The 23,445-nt window shown below is 27.5% G+C and overlaps 1 protein-coding gene across 1 annotated transcript; it reads right to left on the bottom strand.

Annotated features, from left to right (window-relative positions):
• Nucleotides 1-5,829: 5,829 nt before the first annotated feature.
• LOC132947856 (acyl-CoA Delta-9 desaturase-like) lies at nt 5,830-21,792 on the bottom strand. Its single transcript, XM_061018090.1, has 6 exons — nt 21,307-21,792; nt 10,221-10,494; nt 10,014-10,144; nt 8,955-9,160; nt 8,712-8,897; nt 5,830-7,062 (listed from the first exon to the last, which is right to left on the bottom strand). The coding sequence occupies exons 2-6, from the start codon at nt 10,477-10,479 to the stop codon at nt 6,738-6,740; spliced, it is 1,107 nt and encodes a 368-aa protein (XP_060874073.1). The 5' UTR covers nt 10,480-10,494; nt 21,307-21,792; the 3' UTR covers nt 5,830-6,737.
• Between the last annotated feature and the right edge of the window lie 1,653 nt (nt 21,793-23,445).

Here is a 23,445-nt window from a genome sequence, read left to right as displayed (position 1 = left end):
ATATTTGGGGACTTTTTAGAGCTACATGTCCTCTGCCCTAGTAATGACTATAACTGTCTGGGCGTCTGGCTATTCAGCTATTGGTTAATAACGCTAATGGGTATATTTGAAAAGAATATTATGATAAAAAGCAAAATAGCCAAAAAGGTTGATCGTTGATGGATCTACTATACTTGCTACAATGGTACGTCGTAAGAGGACGTTTCACCCGCATTTGTTGTCTCCGTCTTACACACGTACGGCATAGCGAAAACTGTTTTCCGCGGGAAAAAACCGAGAAGGCATAACTAAGAAACGAAATTTTCACCACATATAAAGGAGAACTTTGGCTGTGCAATAACGTTTTTATTTTTCCGTTATCGGAAACTTCAAAAAAAGTTATTTAAGTTTAAAAAACACAAATAATAAAGTATTTTGAAACAATTAGAACTTTTTTCATATAAGTGATATCAAAAAAATAAAAACGTTATTGCACGGCCAAATTTCTCCTTTATATGTGGTGAAAAATTCGTTTCTTAGTTATGACTGTAGCCTTCTCAGTTCTTTCTCGCGCAAAACCGTTTTCGCAATGCCGTACGTGTGTACGGGCAAGTATTTAGGGGGCTCTCCTGGTGTAACTTGGGGGCGGTTAATTTTCATGAACTTTTTTTTATTATTAAGCCAACATAGTTATAACTTTGAAATTATGTAAAATGTTTTTTTCCTTATGTATTGTGATTTAGTGGAGATTTCTCCAAAGTTTATTTTAGGATGATATTATCTCAAATCTTTTTTATACTTTTTTTTATTTTTTTTTTTAGTCATATTTGTTTTTATTTGCACAATCTGTATAAAAATAAAATTACAATAAGCACAATGGAGGGGTAATACAATTATAGGGCATTGGTCATGGTTGGCTTGAAGAAGAAGCTATTCATTAATAGCACTTCATAACGGGATGGTGGACTAGTCGACTAGTAGGTCACGGCACCAGCTACGCTTTAAACGTCAGCCAGGGTCGCCCGGGATTGTTCGGGAGGATAGGTTTTGGATGAGAGGGTTTCGGTGATTTGAAAGTTTAAGGTGGAAACGTTTATATAGGGTTTTGGCAACATTTTTTACTGTCGGAATGAGGAGGTCCCTGTGGAGGGTATCGTTTGTAACATAAAAAGGGGCTTTAGTTATCTGCCTAAGGCATTTGGATTGGAATGTTTGGATTCGATTTATATTGGAGTCTTTGGCTGAACCCCAGAGTTGGATTCCGTAAGACCAGATAGGTTTGAGGAGTACTTTGTACATGAGGATTTTATTGTGTAGTGAGAGATGTTTGGATGATAGGAGGAGGCGAAGTTGTCTTTGACGATTATTTAGTACAAGTCGTTTGTTACGTATGTGGGTAGCCCACGTGAGTCGACGATCTAGGCATAAGCCTAGGTAACGGACATTTTGAGCGGTCGGGAGAGGTTGGTTGTTAAGTGTGATAGGGGGGCAGCTTATTGGTCTGAGAGTGAATGTGCAGTGGATGGATTTGGATTCATTGAGTTTGAGCCCCCATTCTTTGTACCAAGTCGAGAGGATGTCAAGGTGGGTTTGGATTCTGCTGGACGCCTCGTGAGGGTCATGGTGAAGAGCCAGGATGACTTTATCATCGGCAAAGTCACCGGTGGTGGTGGTGGTTTTATACTAACAATAATAATTCCTTGGATAACTGATAACGGCATGATTGCAGCCCGCAGCTAGCGTTATTGTAAATAAGTAAAACACAACATAATAATATAGGTAGTAGGTAATAAATTTAGGTATCTCTCTGACTCTTTACATATTTTATGTACAATTGTAATGTAATTGTTAGCAAGCGGTTTTTTTTCAGTTTCAATATAGGCTGGTCAAAAATTTTGCCCCCCTCTCAAAAACTGAAATGATGCCAATGATTTAAGTCCGACAAATTCTGATTGCAATATTGCATTAATGTTCTAAATTCGATCAAATACATAGGGTTCCGAAAAAAATGTTCGTAAAATTGCTTGGAAGCTGAGTCACATTGTTATCCCAATATATTTGTGAATTGTGATTACTAAATACTGATTATAAAAAAAATAGTGTTACTTCGAAGTAATACTATCTTAATTCTGCGTATAGCTAGCATAGGCGAGTTGGGTTTTTATGTATTATTTCTATGAAATATACTAAAGAGTATAGAACCTAATATAGCAATACCTTACTTAGTATGTATATAGTTAAATATGGTTTGTCAGTTTTAAAAAAATGTCATATGGGGGGGAGGGGCTAAATCTCTCCTCCCTCCCGTAATTACACCACTTCTTGACCCTTACCTAACCTAACCTATAAGATTATAATAAATAATTCCTATATTATATTTATATAATTCCTTTTATACTATGCTTGATATTTGTAAATTCTAATTTCTAATATGTTAAGCAAACCTCCGTGTTTTGTGTTTCTACCTTTACTTAGGGGTTGGGGGTTCTTATTCTTGTTAAGACTTTTTGACGCTCATCATACTGGTATGAAATGGTCGCTAAAAAAATATTTTTTGGAACCATGACGAGCTGTGAGTTATGAGTCATTTTATCTCCATTTAATAAATCAAATTATTTATGAATACATATTTATTAATAATTTTTTTTCGATTTGTGTGTAATATGTATTGACATGACTTCGATTTTCAATTTGCGTCTGAGATTGTATTTCTGTCAGTACCTATGTCAATAACTTCAAAAGTAGGTATTTGGATTTTGGATGAGCTGCAGCTATTGAATTCGCTGTTGAATTTACCGTGGAACGATTCACAGAAGATGGATCAGTATTCAGTTTTAAAAATTAATTTTAGATTTAAATTATACAACGGTATAATAGCCAATAGGTACAGTATATCGGTAAATCGACTTAAAATCGGTATACCGGTATTACCGTCAGCAGTTTGGGAATTTACCGGTTCGTAAAACATTTTTCGACGGAAGCCGTTTGGGATGCGCCGACCCTTTTTACGAATTTTCATAAGCTTTTACCTAAATAATGACACATAATAATATTTAAAAAAAGCATTTTTTAAATACACATAAATATTTTCCTTTTATTGCTACGAGTCTTACTATGGTGTGGTCATACTCTTAAGCCGGGTTCACACTCTTACTGCGTAGTAGGTATTACCAGCTATTAAGTATGTACCATAGGTTTAGATTTATTTTACTTTTTTTCTTATCTTTACTAGAAATTTGGACGATATTATAATAATATAATAACATAAGTACTCGAAGTTAATATTGATGTGCACTTACATTTTTTTATGGTAGGAAGGCTTAATACATTTTAGAGCGAAAGCCTACAGATTCCTACCCCTGTATGGCTGTACCTATTATGAATAAATATCATGGAGAATGCCATAATGGACTTAGTGCTTTGATAATTTTACCTAATTATGCATTAAAAAAAATGTGAACTCAGGGCAGCAAAATCCAAAATATGCCACTGCCCAGAAGGCCAACAGTATACAAATCAAAACCCTAAATGGTTATTGTCTATTGATGGTTGATGCACACAATACACATTAGTCATGATTAAATAACTGCTAAATAATCATGCTACAAGCCACTCCCAAATAAAAAAAAATTGATAAGAAATTCTCTGCAGTTATTGAAATTTGAGAAATAATAATAAAGTAACGTAATAAGATAGAAATTCGCTAGACTAAACAGGTTTAAAATTATCCTACATTATCCCGCACCGGGATAATGAACCATGTGGTATGGTCCAAACATCCCAGTGCATTATTTTTCACACCGGTTTAGTCTAGCGAATTTCTACAAAATGATTAAACAAAATATATGAAATCAGAAAAAAAGATATTTTTTGTTTCTAGTTTCTACTAGGTATCTTCATAGATTAAATATACTAAATATATTTAATCTATGGTATCTTTTAGTTATTCTGTTGTAGTGTATAACATTAGTTTTACTTAATTTGAAAACAATTTTATTCTTTAGAATTAAATTTCTTATCTTTATGAATGGCAGCTAACCTTTTTAATTTTATACCACAAAGCAAATATGAAAATTAAATTCTTAACGAGTATTATAGGTAGTTGCCCAATTAGTCTATCTATACTTAATGATAGTATCTATTTATAATCAATGGTTAGAACTTATATAATTTTAAATACCTACTTGTAATTAATTAATCAACCACAAGTTCAAAATTCAATTTCTGGTAGACAACCAAAGTCCTAGAAAAAAGTCAATGGGAATGAAGTCCAATACATATTATAATTAGGTAAAAGGAAAAACAAGATGTGGTGCACAATTACCTAATATTAATATAAACTATTTAAATTAAATGATTTACTAGACAATATTAACAAAATATAGCCTATAGGTACCAATATCGCACTTTAGACTTCGATAGACTTAACCTAACCTTTATTGTTTCAGTATAAATAATAAATTCGATTATTGTATATAACATGACCTGCAGGTGATTAAAATCATTTATTATTTTTATATTATAAACTGGCCTTTATTTTACCACGGTTCTTAATTTCAAAACATGCAAATTCACAAATAAATATTCTACTTCGAGATATAAATCTTAAAATATATGCTTTAATTCAAAAAACTACAAATTAAATTTTTTGTTGCTAAGGTTTATTAGTATGGTTTTAATTTACATATCAAAAAAATATTTAATACTTTTCGAGATGTAATGGTTACTGTAATAATCAGCTTATACTGTATGCAAATAATATATTATAAGTATATTTATAATATATACGCAATAGGGTTGTATATTATGTGTTTTGTTTATGTATGATTTATGCAGATGCAATTAGGTTATAAAACATTATCATGTAAATTAGTTTACTAACTACAATACTAACGTTGTAGTGGCTGTTTTATAAGCTCTTAATTCTATAGGTTAGGTTTAGCCTATACATAAATTTATTGACATTGATAATGATTATTATACTAAAATTCCATTAGCCAGACAAAAGTATGTTATTTAAACAGCCGTAGGTTAATTTGTTTTAAGACAAATTGCAGTAAGTTAATAATTCATATTATAATGCTAGAATAAGCTAGTATTTTTATTCGTTCAAAATTCTATTCCGGACAAAGTTGGAACATAACTTCTTTAGTGTCTGATAGTAGACACATATGTTTTTCATTTTTCACAACATGGTCTAATAGATACTATATTTCATATATTATGTGGATACACCATACACACAATTCTTAAAGACACAAACCTTAATCTATGATGTAAATAAATATTTAGTATCATAGCGTAATGATTAATTTCATTCATCAGTGCAATAAAAGGTCATGACAATGTCAAAGTTTTAAAGAGAAGCCCTGCAATACACGAAACACAACCATAGTTTGTGGATAATTTAAATTTTCACCAGGTGCTTACTAAGTTCAAATCAATAAAATATTGTACAATTAACAAAATATACATTTCCACATTGTCAGGGCAAGAGAAAATTGACATGCACGTCTTTCTAACCAAAAAGAAAAATTTGACTTTTTTACCGTCTACGTAACTTAACTTGACTTATGTAATAAAATAAATCACATAAAACCAACAATTAGATGTTGCTATCATTGTTTAACCACATAAAAACATTTCTGACTCCCCTTTTAGATGTAGACATTTCAATGTTTTGTTGCAAACTATAGCACCGTGCTTACTTCTTATAAATTCTGCGCCAAATGACTGATTTTTAAACGAGTATAAACTATATAATGAATAATAATTGTCAGAAAAAATGACTGACAAAAAGTGTACAATTTTCTTTGTATAAAGTCTAACATAAAATAAATAAATTAGACATTTCATAACCAAGGGTTTATTGTTTATTAAATAATATATAATGTTAAAATTACTACAATATGTATATATTTATAAATATATATAATATATTATATAAATATGATTTTTTATATTGTAGTAGTACACAAAATGTTTATCTACCAAGTTCGGAGGGCTTTAACTCATAATTTTAAAGGTTACCAATAGGATATTAATTATCAATGCATCATTTGAGTTGTTAGATAATAATTGTAAAAAAAAAAATGTATAGTTAAAGAAATTGTATTAAAAAAGATGAATATATTTACTTGAAAAACATCAAATATGGTATGAAATGGAGCCAAGTTAGTTTTACTTGTTAAATATTTTTAATTCATGTTATGTTCTTATGATGTAAAACAAAATAATTCACAAATAACCACAAGATAAAATAAAATACAATATTATTACTGTTCCAGTAAGCCGGTTAACCAACCTAGTGGTAAACTGATAATTAATATGACATGTACATATTTTAAAGTTGTAGAAGAGTAGATTAATTTTTTGAACAAACTTGTTGATGGTTAGGAACTAAAAAGAAAAAAAGCGGACTTTATCATAAATATATTTTTTTGAAAATTATGGCTCCAAAAACGTATATAAAAAAAATTAATAAATTAATTAAAATTATAAAATACTATACATATTTATATTTTATTATATAAAATATAATAACTAAGGAAAACGGTTTTAACTTTTTGTTTAAACTTTTTTTTTTTAAAATATATCTTTATTTACATTGTTAAAAGTTTGTGTATGGATCTGTCAATTATGTTTCCCCCCTTCTCATTAACACTTCAGCATTCTATTAATTTTTCTTTTTTTTATTAAGGAAAACAAACTGTAATTGGTTCATTTTCTTCGTATAAACATTTTCTAAAAACTATTTTTTACCCAACAAGGGATCTGTTGATGATAACGGCTTCTTCACGGTCTTCTGGTGACAATTCCTTGTCTTCCCATCCCCAAATGCTACTATGAGTTCCATCACCAGTTCGATCAACACGTTTGCGTATCATGTCCGTAGACACTGTTTTCAAGTCATACGCCCAGCCTACTTTAGAAAAGAAATCTATAAACCCAGTAGTTAAATTAGCACGATAATTTCCCAATTCTGCTGCTTTGTAGTCCCATGGAAATACATGATGATAGTTGTGCCATCCTTCACCGAGAGCACCTAATGCTACACCAATATTTTCAGAAGGATTGATAAATCTGAAAATAAAAAAAAAAATGTAGAATACACTAAAATTAATTTTATTATTAGAAAATTCTAATAAGAAATTACAATCTTTCTTTCATATGTATACAGCTGTGATATCTAACCTTTTTTAAAACAGTCTGAATCAGAAATACATTTGTTGTCAAAAATTGTTTGAAGATGTAATGAGGGAATCATTTTATTGCACCATAATTTTAGTATTTTACAAAGGTAAAAAATTTATTTTTATTTTTATTTCTAAATTTGATTGGTTTTCTCATAATAAAAACTTTGATATACTGGGTATGATTAATTAATTGAAAAATATACATTATTTCAAAAACTATTAACGTTTATTAAATTTAAGTCATTACAAAATAAAAATGTTACCATTTTCACTTTTTATAATGACAGTATTCATTTGTAATAACTTATTCCAAAGCAGAATATTTTTTGAGGGGTTCATAAAAATTGAATTTTGGACAAGTAGTATCATTTATAAGTAATTTAAGTTTGATGAGAAGTGGTACAGATGCAAAATGGCGGTCTACAACTCCTGTTATCTAAACTTGAAATAACTTACGCATAAGTCTATAACTAATTCACTTAGCATTTGAACTTTGATTTTAAATATTAAAATACTACAAATAATCTTCTGCTTTGGAATATTAAATTAAAAATTGATGTCAACTCTAAAAAGGAACATAAATCATAATAGTCTTTTAAAAATGTTTATTTGTAAAGATTAATGTGAAACATTAATAGATTTTGTAATAGTGAGTGTTCGTCAATTAAGTTATCACCTTGTATATGATCATGGAGATCAAAAGTCAAAATATCAGTCAGCTTGGCAAACTAGTTCAAAAAGGTTGACCGTGGGTTAAAAAACCCGGATGCATAGCAAAGAAGTTAAAATTATGAACTTATAAACAAAAAAAATACTTAGGCCACTATGGCAAATATTATATTTAGACTTACTGATGGGAAATTAATAATACAATGGTAGTTTGCTTTGCTGATATGAAATCTCAATTATTATAATATTAATATATAAAAACATATTCATGACCTATTTGTTGGTATTTGTTCTCCAAGATATAATATTAAAATAATAAATTTAGACCTTTAAGAGGATGTCCGCGCAAAATTTGTTTTCTTTTTCAGACACACGCACGACATGGATATAACTGTCACGTAAATTTTTTTTTTTATATATATGATTTTTGAGTAATCCAATTACAAAAATTATTGAGTACATTTCAATGGAGATATTAAATTGTCTTGAGATACATAATATTTAAAAAAAATGATGTCATACCGACAAAAATATTATTGTCGATAATATTTGTCATAGCCCATAGGTAATTTTACTCCAAGATAACTTATACATAAAAAATGATTTTGCATGGATGTGTTTTGTCTGTTGTGCATGGGTCAGAGAGAGAAAACAAACAGTGTGCTAACATCCATTTAATATTCTTCTACAATTTAATTATATAGGTTTTAACAAATAATAAATATTGGTACTATATATATACAGTTGTTGTATATATACAGATGTTATAATTTAATCACATCACTACCAATTTACTCATAAACCAACTTTACAGAATTATAATTACGTTAAGATAAAATAATATAAATGATTATATTTTACACTTACTTGTCATAAGGTCTATCACCCCACATATGAGCAGCACTATTTACAAGCCATGTCATATTTAAAGTGAAAGTATATCGGAACATGGTAGCCACAAACCATGAATTGGACCACGTTTCACCCCACATAAATACAGGCACACACGTAGGAATCAAGAAACATAAAACCGGCATCAACAACAAATAATACCTAAACAATGTTTTTAAATTAATATTTCTGAATATTTTAAAATGGGATTATATTTACGTCATCTGGAATGCTACAACTGGATCCCGATCTAAATCACTCATATCAATACCACGTCCTTTTTCTTTTATTTCCGGGTGTTTACGACACAACAACCATCCAACATGAGAAAAGAAAAATCCACGTTTGGCATTATGAGGATCAGCGTTTGTTTCACTATACTTGTGGTGCATACGATGATCTCGGGCCCATTCATAAATATGGTTCTGAAATCAAAATAGATGTATTCAAATTAAATTGTTAACAATTATTATTTATAAATTATAATTATAAGTTAAGGGTAAGTTAATCTAACTTATAAATATTGTACCTATCACTTTTCTTTATTAAACTAGAAAATTAATATAACAAACTATAGGATATAAATGCATTAAAATATTCAAAAATATTATTATATACAAATAATAAGTTGTCAACATAATGAAGATTTTAAGTATCTAAAAATTAAAATAAATCTATACTACAAAATTACAAAATTACAAAATATTATTAATAATGGAATGATTTGTAAAAAAATAATTCCTTTGTGTCCACAATATGTACTATTAAATTACATTCCACAACTTTGTAATTAATATGGAAATTAAAAAAACAAAGTATATTTAGTTTTAAAATAATAGTAATTGAATTGTTTGTGTATAAGTAATATGAAGGTTTTGTAATACTTAAGTAGGTACCTGTACTGATAATTATTATAAATTATCATCAATATAAGATAATATCAGAAGAGATAATTAGTATAAAGTTACATTACTGTTTAGTAATTATATACCTGAACGATAATCATTTGATATAATCCAAGTTTGAAATAAATATGTGGTAATTCCTTTTTATAAATATATATATATATATAAATAATTGTTTTCCTGTATATTTCTACAATATACCTTTGTTAAAACAACATATTTAAAGCGTATTAAATCAATACAATGGTTGAATATTGAAAAAAAATAATATTTTGTATCTACCTTCAGACTTTAGTTTATTTGAATCTTGAATTATTTTGTTTATTTTTACCTTACGACCCAATACAATAATATTAAGCACTTTTTAACTTACCTCAAAGGCAATTGTATTGAAGATCATTAAAATAATACGTAAAGGAAGTTTTCCTTTGTATGATCGATGTGCCCATAACCTATGGGCTCCAGCAGTAATTCCCAATCCAGACATTTGATACAGTAAAATTGCTAAAATACAAAAATTAAATTAAAAAATAATACACATACACATGGTTAATTTATTAATATAAAAATTTTAAATTACCCCAAATTGATGTTGCTATTTTTGCAGAAGCAAACATTAGGTATGCACCATACAGTGCAGCTATATGTAGGTAAACAAATAAAGCAACATTTCGCCAGACAATTTGTCTTTGATATCTGTATGGTTTGTATTTGTTATTCTCAACAGTTTCTCCTTCAGCTATCTGATTTCCTTCATCAACGACAGATGGTTCCGAATCATCTTCATTGAATAGAACACTAGGAGTGCCAACTGGACGCTTGGTCATATTTGGGGCCATTTTTAAATGTTATTCCTATTGTAACACAAATAAAAATTTATTAAACCAAAAAATTCAGTCAACATGTTTTGTAAGCAATATTTTTTTTCAGAATTGTTAACACTTAATTATTGAGTAAGATAATCTAATTAAGTATTCAATTTCAAAGTACATTTATTTTATTTTATTTAACATGTGTTTTAAATAATTTTTATGTAATACACAATATTACATTATGGCATAACTTTTTAAATCAATGTATGCGCTTTAATTAATATAATTTTTTCTCACCGACAATGCCTAATTTGTACATTGTACACATATGTATATTGTATATAAATCACAATGCATACAAGAGTGAATAATAAAATAGACATCAAATTAATTTGATGTGATTATTTAATAATTATAATACATCACAATTAATCCAAAGTGAATCCATCATTTACTGAATTAGTTAACACACGTCAATTAGTACAGTCGTAATTGAAAGGACGGGCCAGAAAGTTTGAGTTATCCAAAGATAATACAATTAAAAGAAATTCTAGGGATCGGGGAAAAAGTATGAGGTATTGATGATTTTGAAGTTTGACTAAAACCACATTCAACTGTAATTTATAAATAAGTGTTTGATTTAGGTTAATCAAATTATTGTATGGAAAACGTATGAACGTATAAAGTATATAATAACATAACGTATATAGTTTCTTGTTAAAAAAATTGAAGAGGATGTCTCCGTCTAATACTCTAATGAATGTATGTACAACAGGAAATTTTTGTTCAGTAGAAGAATTTAAAATTATAGTGAACTAACCTAGTATCAAACTTAAAGGTATTATTTTTGTTTGTACGATGAGTTGTTCGAATAATGTTGTTTTGTTAACTATTGGAAAAATATATATACAACAATTTAAATTTAATCAAGTATTTCACAAGTGCAACAAAATATGTAAATAGTTTTTAATATTATTATTCATACGCATAATATACTTCAAACACCACTCTATAATAATACCTATTATTTTTTGTCAGATGGTACATAAAAAAGCAATATTTTTTAACTAAATACTGACGTCATCATTATTCACATAAACTTCAGTTGCACAATAATAACGTATAAATACTCATCATTGTATGTTAAATGTAATTTATCAAGAGCAAGAAAAAAAAATACTAAATGACAAAATAAATACCGACTAATTAGGTTTTAATTTTTTAACGTCAGAATCATCGAGACACTGTCTATAATATGGTATTGTGTACATATCCAACATTGAGTCAAGGTTATTTATAAGGGATATTTGCAATACGAAAACTGTACATTCTTCATAAGTCTGTATACGAGGAATGTGCCGTTTATATTACATATTGTATTATTCATAATTATTGCGGATATTATATACTGTGATAAATCGTTGTCAATACGTAACAAATTAAGATTTAGGATTTAAGTATGTAGATTATTTATATCGGGTAGTATTTATGTGCTCAAATACGTCATAAATATACCAACATGTTAATAGTGGCTACGTAAATTATAAACATTGTTACGATAAGTTTGTAGACTTAAAAACCAAGAGGAAAATATGAAATATTTTATAATACGTAGTATTGCGTGGATAACTGATAAGTAATTAGTAACTAGTACCTAAGTAGTGTTATATATTGTTTTATAAACATGAAAACCATATTATTTTGCGTCAGTAATGATTGCAAATATTTTGTTTACATTGATACAATTCTATACATATTAAAATAATATAAAAATAGCAACTAAACGCAATTTATAACCCCGTACATGCGGAATATTAACTTGTCAATTACCTATTAAAATATGTATAAACTATAAATATAATTATTAACTACCTATTCAAACCTCATTTAGGACGAAAGTATTTATTATTATACCCGCTGCGAATCATTGTTTAATAGGTAACTACAGTTAATTAAGAAATAGAAACTGTTTGATTTCTCAGTATGGATGTATGGTTAATTATTTTGTAACTTTCCCTCGAAATACTTATGTACAAATAAAGTAGAATACTAACATTATTTAAATCTAAACTCAAGGTTACAATAATAATTTACTGATTTATATAATATACAATCATAATTAACGGTATCACAAAACGCGTTGATTACTTATTATTAGTTAAAAGAATTGAATTAATATTTTCTACGCCATACATGATTAAATCACGTGAATTTGTTTTTAGAACTTATATAATGTCTAACAGATATAAAGTTAAGGCCTATTTCATATTTTAATAGAACAAAAAACAATAAACCTAAATGGTTCGAACGCACATTGATATATTGTTAGTATTATTTATATAAATGATTATACTAATATCAAAGTTTAAACAGTTAGTGATTGATAGAAATAATTTTTAAACATATTTTATCAAAACTTCATTTGCAACAAAATCACATAAAAGTCAGATAAAACGGAGTTACAAAAATTCTTTACTACACAATTTTTTAATTATAACTCAACTTCTAAAAAAAAATACAGAAATAGGCAGCAAATTTCGATTAGTACGTTCACTAGCATTTTGTTCTAATCGCTAGTAATTCTCTACAGCCACAACCGTTAGGGCAGGGGGACTAAATTTAACTAGGTATCTAAAAATGCATTTCGGATCATCCAAATTGATGTATTTACGACCTAATAAATATTTAGAAAATTTATTATAAACGTATTGTTATTATTCGATCGGTGGATTTAGCCCCTTTCAGACTACTCTATTCTATAAGTAGGGTTTCACCTATAATAATTCTTACTTATTCTTATAACTAGAATACAAGTTATGATGTAAGTAAAGGAAAATGTATAATTTCACAACAAGTTTTACACAGAAACAATTCATAGAAAAATTTCTCTTTCTTACGCTCAAAAAAAATAAATATTATGATAAATCAATGAAAGGAATGTTTGTATAAAAAATGCACTTCGCGTAATATACGTTAAAATATAATAATATATATGTTAAATATATATATTATATAAATAAATATTATATATTTAATACGTTTATACAGTATAAGATCTCTTTTTCTCTAAAAAACGTAAAATTTACTTTTTGAATCTTGAAACATACCTATCTAACTATACGATTATCACAATTGTTATTTTAACAAGGTCGGGGAGGTCATATACATCAGAAACCTCTTCCTGCGCCAATCCGAATGATATGAATAATTGTCAATTAGGTAATAGTCGCACTAAAGTGTCTACATTTCAAAATAATGCTTACCCAGTACGTATTTGACCTTACGTTAATGTAAAACTTTAAAAATAAGAATCAAATTGACCTCAAAACTAAGTAAAAATTGTCTTGTGCAATTAAATATTAACTTCAGGTGGATCAGCAGACCGAGTGCATCAATGGGAGAAAGCATTGATGAAAGAATCGTCATTCAAAATAAATTTTATAAATTTTCAACTCGTTATAGAATAACATTATACAATAAAATATTCAGGAATACAAGGTGTAAGTAAAAAAGTAGTTGAGTGTCCAATTTCAAGGTACGACCAATCTGATTTCACCTTTCGTTTAATAATTAATTATGAATTAACATTACATATTATCTAATATCTACTATAACACTATTGAGTCTGGATGTGAGGGTAACTAAAAATACATATTAAAAACGCGAGAGTAGGAGATTAATATAAAACGGAAGAATGAAAAATAATATGTTTACTTTATAGTTATCGAAAGTTATAGACTACAAATTACGTAATTTTTCAATTATTGATTGATTAGAGTAAACAATAAAATACGTACGAAAACTGAAAATATTTTACTGAAGTATAGAATAGTTAATATTTACATAGATAAGTACGATTATTGTACTACAATTTGTATTTCTTCAGCAACCTCGGAATTTCGATGATTAAATAAGGCTGAGAATTACAGATATAAAATTAAATAAGTTGTACATTTTAAAAGTATAATTACTAGGGATGATAGGTAAATTTTTAATACATGTTTAATATCTAATTATTTTACTCTTACTTCATGAAATAGGTATGTAAAATGTACCTACGTGTTATTTGGTAGAACATATTTTAAGACGCCACACCCGGATATAGGGATATGTAATTTCCGTCTTACAAACGTACATTGCAAATTTTTGTCCAGCAGAACCAGTTTTGTGTTGTTGTGGTTTAATATTAGAGTGGATTGACCTATTATCAAACTTAAAGGTAATAGTATTATTTCGGGCATTTGTAGACTTTTATTGATATTTTAGTTCGAACTTATAATTATGTAAAATATAATAATTTTAAAATGCTCATAAGTTGCTTTAAAATTAAAATAACAATAAAAACCTACGAGATAAGTTTCCTAAAAATATTCTTATCTTAGGAAATATTTAATTATAAGTAATCATAAGTTATTATTCACTCTAATATTAAAAAAAGCTATCAACAAATCAAAATTGGTTCTACTGAATACAAATTTGTGAGTAGAGATAACACATCTGTGACGTTTTCTTAAGCATATAATAAGTTTTCATAAAACTTAAAATAAAGCTAAATATTTAGCAATATCATACTTATTTGGTTTGAACTTCAGAGATCAAGTTTCATACCAGTTAATTTAGTAGGAATACTAGTAATATAATATATTTTTTTTATTTCATACCAGTAGTTGTTATATACTTTATTTTACTACTTCAAAAATATAATCGTTCATTACCGTGTTTTGTAAGGTAGCTACAACCAATTCATTAGTTAATATACCTAAAAATAATATTTTAAAAATAGATCAATAATATTGACTCAATATACATTGTAGAAACATTAATTAAGCCTCTCAACATTTGATCCTGGTTGGAAATATTAAAATTTATTTACTTACTTATAAAATTAAATAAGTATTTAAATTTACGCTGAATATTTATACAAATAGGCTACCAGAAATATTTTAGGTTCAATGGAACAACCATAAAATGTTTTAAATTTTTGATGTTAGTATTAAGGATGAGCATAAAATACGAATATCTAAATCCGGGAGTTGAATCAAATTCTTATCCCTATTTACGGATTTGATTTTTATACGACTTATAATTATTTTTAATGTACGGTAAAATACATTTTTTTTTAAGGTAATGAAAATATGTTATAGAATTTAATTTATTAGAATATTAAATTGAGCCATTTATCAGCATATTCAGATTTCAAAAAACCAGATTATTCGGATAATCTGTGAAATTTGGATTTTCAAAATCCAGATATGCCCACCACTAGTCAGTATTTATTGCCTGGTAAATATAGGTTATATAGGGTATTTATCAGTAATTAAACTGCTATAATGATAATATAATATTTCAATTACTTATTTTTTTTTTTTTTTTTTTTTTTTTTTTTTTTTTTTTTTTTTTTATTGGGTAACCCGCGGCAACATAGGCCATTGGGGTGTGGGGAGGGCACTGTAGGTTTTATATTGGGTAGGTTGGTACACGTGTGTGTTGTGTTTGGCAGAATTTCTAATGGGGCACCCGTAGGTTTCTGCCGTGCCCCGGGGTGGGGGGATGGCGGCACTTGTTCTCCGGACACCGTGACTTGCACGGAGAAAAATGCCGCCCAGTGGTCGAGGATCGAACTCGGACCGGCTGTGCCGAATCCGTCGCGTTAGACCACTCGGCCACCTCGTCCCCCTCAATTACTTATTATAGTATCACATTTACTAAATACCCGCCAATAAGTATTTGATTATAAATTTGAATATACTATATTTATAACAAAATAATTTCATGGTCATCAGTCATCACAATTATTATAAATATAATACCATTTTTAAACTAATATGTTTAGATTTACCTTGCATATTTAGAAGTGAATTTTAAATATTACATAAATTAGGGCCATAAAATAAATAAATTAATGACTAGACAAGTATTTGAAATATACATTTTTGAAGTATTTAATTTTTTGCAATTTATAAAAATGATTTTGGTACTTATACCCAACAAGATTTTGGAAATATATTAAGCTTTACCTTCCATTGAAAGATTATGGAGAAAATATGTTTTATAAAAAAAAATCGATAAAATACTAAGGATTTTAATACAAATTAATTAATATCAATTGAAATACAGTGAGACCTTTCCTAACAGACACCTTTAAATAGAGGACAAAATTCCACCTACCGAGAGTTTCCAGTATTCATTGTACCAATAAAAACTAGTATAATTAAGTTGGGTATAATATTTTTTTTAATATTACATTTTGAAATTGGTAATTTGAAAAAAATATGTATCAATTATATTTAACATGACAATAGGTTTTATCGTTTTATCTAAGGTCATATGTCTATAATGATGTATTATGTTTAAACCAATGTATTTTTATAAAAATTATTCTATAATTTATCTGTTGATTAATGATAAAGCAGATTAATACCTATTCCATATTTTTGTCATTATTATAACATAATAAAAGGGTAATTTTTTTTTACATTGATATTATACGAATAGCATTGACCAAAAAGATCAAATCATTTTGATACAAAATGTATGTAAAATATATTTATAGTAAAAATAATTTTATTTATTAAATAAAACTAAATGTATGAATGACATTACTATTTCATGTAGTTAAAATATTTGACCTATTAATGAGTTCACAATAAGTGAACATATTGTATCTAATAAATAACAACTACCATATAGGAGAATAGAATAACATAAAATACCTTGAACTACTATTTGATTACTACTTTACCTGAATAGTAAATACCATAATAATCAAGTTTTATTTAATAAAATCATTTCTTTTCCAAAATAATATTATTGGGTAAAATTAATTACATAGGCAATTTTTTAATTCAACTTTAAATAATTACAATACTAAGGGTGGTTTGCAAATGTCCTGTAGCAACTTACCGAACCGTTAATGATTCTGTAAATAAAACTGGGTGTTGCTTGTTAGTGTTAATTGTTCCGTAAACTATCGATTACCGGACCTGTAAACTACAGATCGATGAAATATCATTGATGTTATGAATGTTATTGGTGGATTAATTTATTCGGTAATCAGTAATCACGGTCATCAATAATTTAATATTTCTTTATGCAACACTATAAAGCAAATTTAACACAATCATTAACTTCATAGAATGATTAAATTACAGGGCCAGAAACAAATTTATAATTTGTTCTTCATACATTATTTTACTGAAAGGGCAACCCGCCCTTACAGTTTTACATAAAATTCAAGAATAATTACTTTTAGACCAGTACTCTTGCCAGAAACATTTTTTTCTGGGAAGGAGGGGAGGACTAATTTACTATTGCTAATTTTTAGAATGATAAAGCATGCCTTTAGTTAGTAATACAAATTTATTAGTTAAAATCAAATAAATAGCTTAGAACCAGAAATTAGAATTATATTAAATATTTTATAAAGAGGATAATAATAATAACTAAGATAAATTTTGAAATCTAAACAACTTTTTTTTAGAGGTAAGCTAATCAATATTTATTCCAATGTTGAATGCCACTATGGATTTTAATTGCCAAAATCATTCATATGATAATGCATACTTAAAAAGGTAACAATGTAAGACAGAGTAGTTAGAATGCTTGAACTTGATTCAAACCTTTCATTAATTATATTTTAATATTTAACATATTAATAATTGAATAATTGAGCTTTAATATTATTATGTCTGGTCCCATATAAAGAATTTCTCTCACTATGGAAGTACAGATTACATTAGATGGATACAGACAACCGATAAATATTTCTGTATACTGCCGCCACCGAGAGAGCGTTACTCGTTGGCGCATCCAAATGACCGGGATCCGCGTTCTAGTACCCAAATTTCTCCCACTCTACCATATAGTTTTAGCAACAACAGTGGAAGCGGCCAGCGTAAGGGCAGATTTAGTAATGGAAATGCGTGAGATCGAACGAGTTTTGGTAGCCGCGCAGTAGCAGTTTCTCAGTGGCGGCAGTATTAAAGTATAATTATTTTTAAATTATATTATGTTATTGATAAGGTATAATACCTTAAGGAAGCTTAAGGCAATATACCAACAGAATAATCTAGGGAAAGCAAAACAATATCAAAGAGAGAATATATCTTACCATCTCACCAGTTTAAAAATATTAAAATCATCATGTTTTATATTTTGTTCTCACTATTATTTTTGAAACTTTAGGAAATTCAAAATACCTACACCTTTACAGTAATTTTTCTGGAATAATCATAAATTGATTTAATTTCTACTTTATTCCACAAACTTTTGAAGACAATAGCTGGGAAAATAATTAGATCATAGTTGAACCTGATGTTTTAAAATCTAAAATTAAAAAAATATATATTTCAGAGGGACATGTCCAGTGTCATTGAATGTATTAATTAAAACTATTTTATGCTAAATTGTTTGATAAGTAGGTATAAGTAAAATTTAAATTATTAATATTGCATTTACATAAAATTAAAAATAAATCATAATTCTTTATGTAAAAAAGTAAACAATTTTATGTAAAAATACTTTACCATTATTAATTGTCGTACAAAATTAATGTTCTACAATATACATAATACATTTGAAATGATAAAAGTCTAATCAATCTTAGATTCTTTTAATAATTTATTAATCAACTCTAAAAGTTATTGAAATTATTGTATTTTATATTATTTGAATTCATTACAAAACAACATTTTTATAAACCTATTTTCTTACATACCTAATATTGTAGCTACCATTTTTTTTTGAAATGAGAAAATTTTTAATTTCATATTCCAAAGAATATTTTTTTTGAGAATTATGATACACAAAAATCAAATCTTGAACAAGTAATTATTTAGTTTTAATCTTGTAACTATTTTAAGTTTTGAGCAGAGTAATGTAACATTCTGCAGGTTACCCTGTGCCATTCCACTTCCACCGATCTAAACTTTACTTATAACTATGTAATTAAACTTGTTCAAAATTCAATTGTTATACATCAGTTCTCACTAAAAAAAAAACTAAAATTTATTAATAAAATGTTTCCAAATACTTTTTGAGATTATGTGTGTTAACTCTAAACACTAATTAGTAATTCAATATAAATTACTTAATGTTGGAAAGAAATTTATTTATAAATAGGTACCTAGTTTAACATTTGTAAACAGGCTGACCTTGATTTTCATAAGTTTTAAATTCATCGGAAATGGGTCTCATAAATATTGTAACATATTGTAATTTAAAAAATTGTTTTTATGTTATGTGTATGCAATACAAATATGTGCATTGGTTTACTTAACAATTGTTTCATTCATTTTGTAAATATTTACCAACCAAGAATAAATATTCTAATTCCAATCAATTTTTAGTTTATTCTAACCGATTATAACTATGATCTTAGGTTTAAGTATACTATCAAATCATATCATAATTTATCTAATAAACTTGTGGCCAACAACAATAATTCTGATAAAAAAATAATATTCATTTTTAAAGACGTCATTAGGTAGTTTATTCCATAACAATATGATGACTAGCAACATATTATCATGATACATAAAAGCAAAATTAATACTTATTACATAAAAATTGTATCAAATATTAATTTATGTAAGTACTTTATTTATAAAATACAAATATATATATCACAAGGAGGTACCTTAACTAATCTTCTTAAAATAAAGGCATACCTTATACAATTTTATAAAATTTTAAAATCATTACTTTTAGAAATATTTAATTTAATTTAATAATACCTTAAATCCTACCAATAAGTATAAAACATTATTTAATATCAAGCTAAAAATAGTTATCCTTTGGAATGTAATTAATAAAATAAAATAAAACCTACATAGGTAATTAAAAATCATGAAATAGATACCTAATGCATTTTTTTATTATTTTACTACTTCAACATAATGAACACAAATTATTAATACATAGTATTACCTTAGTATTTTTCCATTTTTCTACAGATGTATGTTTAAAAATAAATTACAATTATTGTACATCTAATATAGTTTATATGTATCTTAAATGGGGTTGCAGCATGATATGCCAAAAATATATTGCATTTAATAATTTATATTAATAATTATTGAATATTATTAAAGTTCTAGAGAAATTCAAAGAATAAGTTAAATTTTTTGATAATTATTTTTCTCTAGGCTTAACAGAAATGCCTTGCTTAAATTATAAATACATAATTAGTATTGTTAAGCTACTTTAATACTTTTAATTTTTTTAAATTTAATTAAATACTACATCAATTAACTCATTATAAAAACAAATTTAAGGTATTTTAAAAGAATAGACATAATTTTGGACATTGCAAGTTATAAATTATAATTTAACAAACAAAAGTTGCTGTTTCAAATGTTTGGTTAAATTAAAAACTTGTTATATCATTACTAAAAATTCATAACTCTAATTATATTTCTGAAATTTGATACAGTTCAAATAGTTTAATACCTACATAATATTATAAATAAGGTCAACCAATAAAGTATTTATTTAACTAATTGACCTGCTAATGTTAGTTAATATCATAGATAGTGATTATCAGTACAAACAATTACTTCAATAATTAGTATGTATAATAACACATAACTACATAAGAACATATTATTTACTTGTAATTTACTATTTTACAAACTAAATAAGTATGCCGTAGAGATCAAACATGAATAGGAACAAGAAATCAATTTAAGATGCAATAATTTATTTGGCAGAAGGTACAACAAATTTGATAACACTCCAAATTAAATTGATTTAAAACAGACGCCCAAAACAGTGGTAAGCAATAATATTATGAGAAAAATAAAAGGAAAAACAAATAAAATCATATTATATTAAGAATTTAGATAAATCATTTACCTGATATTCCGATCCAATTTATTGCAATATTTGAACGCGTATTGAATACACGTATTATAGAAAAATATACTTAATATAAAATATATGTTAACACACGAATTTTTCTATTTTTAAGACAGACCGCAATCAGAACGACAAAGGTCGTGAGACCAAAAACAGTACATATTTATTCCCGAAGTCGAAATAATAACGCCTCCAAGTGCGTCGTACAAAATGACAGGCCGCGCCGAAAATGAAACAAACCGAACGTCGTACGACGTGCGGTAATTTTTTTAATTTTAAATTGTAATTAATTACGTATGCCCTGAGACACCGCGAAATGTAATTGATACACGATATCGATATTACAATATTATAACACGAAAACGAGTTTGGACATAAATAACGGAATAGCGGTTGATACAGTTGCGGGCCGCAACGTCCGCGCAGACGGCAAGAACTGAAAAGAACTATTCTCTCAACTACCTATTAGTTAATAAGCAAATATACCTATGGACATTGGACACGACTGGGAAACGAAAAATTAACGGACGACCCCTTTCTGATAAAAACGTGATAAAAAACATGACGTAATCGCGGTCGTGTCCCCCTCCCTACTACCCCGTTAAAACGGAGCGTAGCATAACGTACCGTCGTACCGGAACAGCTGCTGCTGCTAGCTGCGAGCCACACGGCGCCAAGTCATCAATGTTGTACGATAATATTCAACGGTGGAAAAATGCGCGTAAAAGTGCTATGATTCTCGACCAGGAGGAGGTTTACGACGAAATACGAATGACGATTATCAGCATACGTGGTGTTACGTAGTCGTTTCGACCGCCCCAAAATGGCTAATGCCTAAATGCCTAATACTGGTAATACTTATTCATACTCTGTGCGACTATGCCCTAATGCCCTATGGACCGCCCCGATTTTCGGAATGATATCCAGATTCCAGATATTATGATATTTAATATCTAATAATAACAGTAATTTATGTCCTGATGTGAAAAAAAATTGAGTGTAAAAAATATAATACGTATTATTATTACAGATAGAAAATGGAAACTATGAGTCATATCCTCATATGTTAATAATTAATTCGTGAACGCTTTACGGTAACACGTCATGTTTTAGTACATAATATAATAATTTACATAATATTAAATAGTCAGATAGTCGTACACCACGGCCAAAGTAATTGTTATATTTAAAACGTACTAGGCGCCTTTAAATGGGGATTGCTCACATCAGACATCCACCCATCCACAAACTTATTACATAGTTATACGTAATACCTACAAAGGTCCATTATATAATACAATATTTATATTAATATTAATTATGCCCTTCATAAATTAATTTCTCCTCTAGTAATCCTAAATAAGTAATAAAACCATAATGCATATTCTATCTCTAAAACACCCTCTATAATGTTTTTACTTAAGAGTAAGTTCTGAAAAAGTTTATAATATGAATATTTTAAGAAAAATAATTGAAATAGGCTAACTGAGAATCTGATGATGCACAAAGTATGTAGGTAATTATTATTAATTGTACCAATTTGTATGACTATTGTAGAATAACATTAGTAATAAATTACTATATTAACATATAAGTACATGGCTTATTCTTAGTAGCGTTAAATCAGATATATATTTTTGCTAAATATTGTCTCAAAACAATTTAGACATAATTTAAATATACAAAATTTTTTTTTCTATCAAATACAAAGTAAAATAACAATAAATTTAAAATCTATATGTCATACCCTCAAAAATATTATTCTCTATCTTTTTGGTAATGGGTGATTTTACTCTAAAATTACATAAAACATAGAAAAAATGATTCTGCATTAATGTGTTTTGTCTATGTTGCGAGTGGGCCAGATAGAGAAAACAAATAGTGCGCTGACGTCCTCTTAATACTGAATATAATATGATAACATAAATAAATTATGAATGGAAAAATTGGAAATGATCAGACTCAATGAAGAAAAAAAATTAAAATAAATAGGTATACAATTGTTTATTGATAAGGCTGATCGCTGATGATGGTGGATATTTCAACTGCAATATAATAATTTTCCATGGGATTGAGCATAGTATAAGGTATAAGGAATAAGAAATATACTTAACTCAATTTGGGTTTTCGTTGTAT

The sequence above is a fragment of the Metopolophium dirhodum genome, chromosome 6, assembly GCF_019925205.1.
Source record: "Metopolophium dirhodum isolate CAU chromosome 6, ASM1992520v1, whole genome shotgun sequence".
NCBI lineage: Eukaryota > Metazoa > Arthropoda > Insecta > Hemiptera > Aphididae > Metopolophium > Metopolophium dirhodum.
Note: the sequence above shows the minus strand (reverse complement) of the source record. Positions and strands in the feature narration are given on the sequence as shown.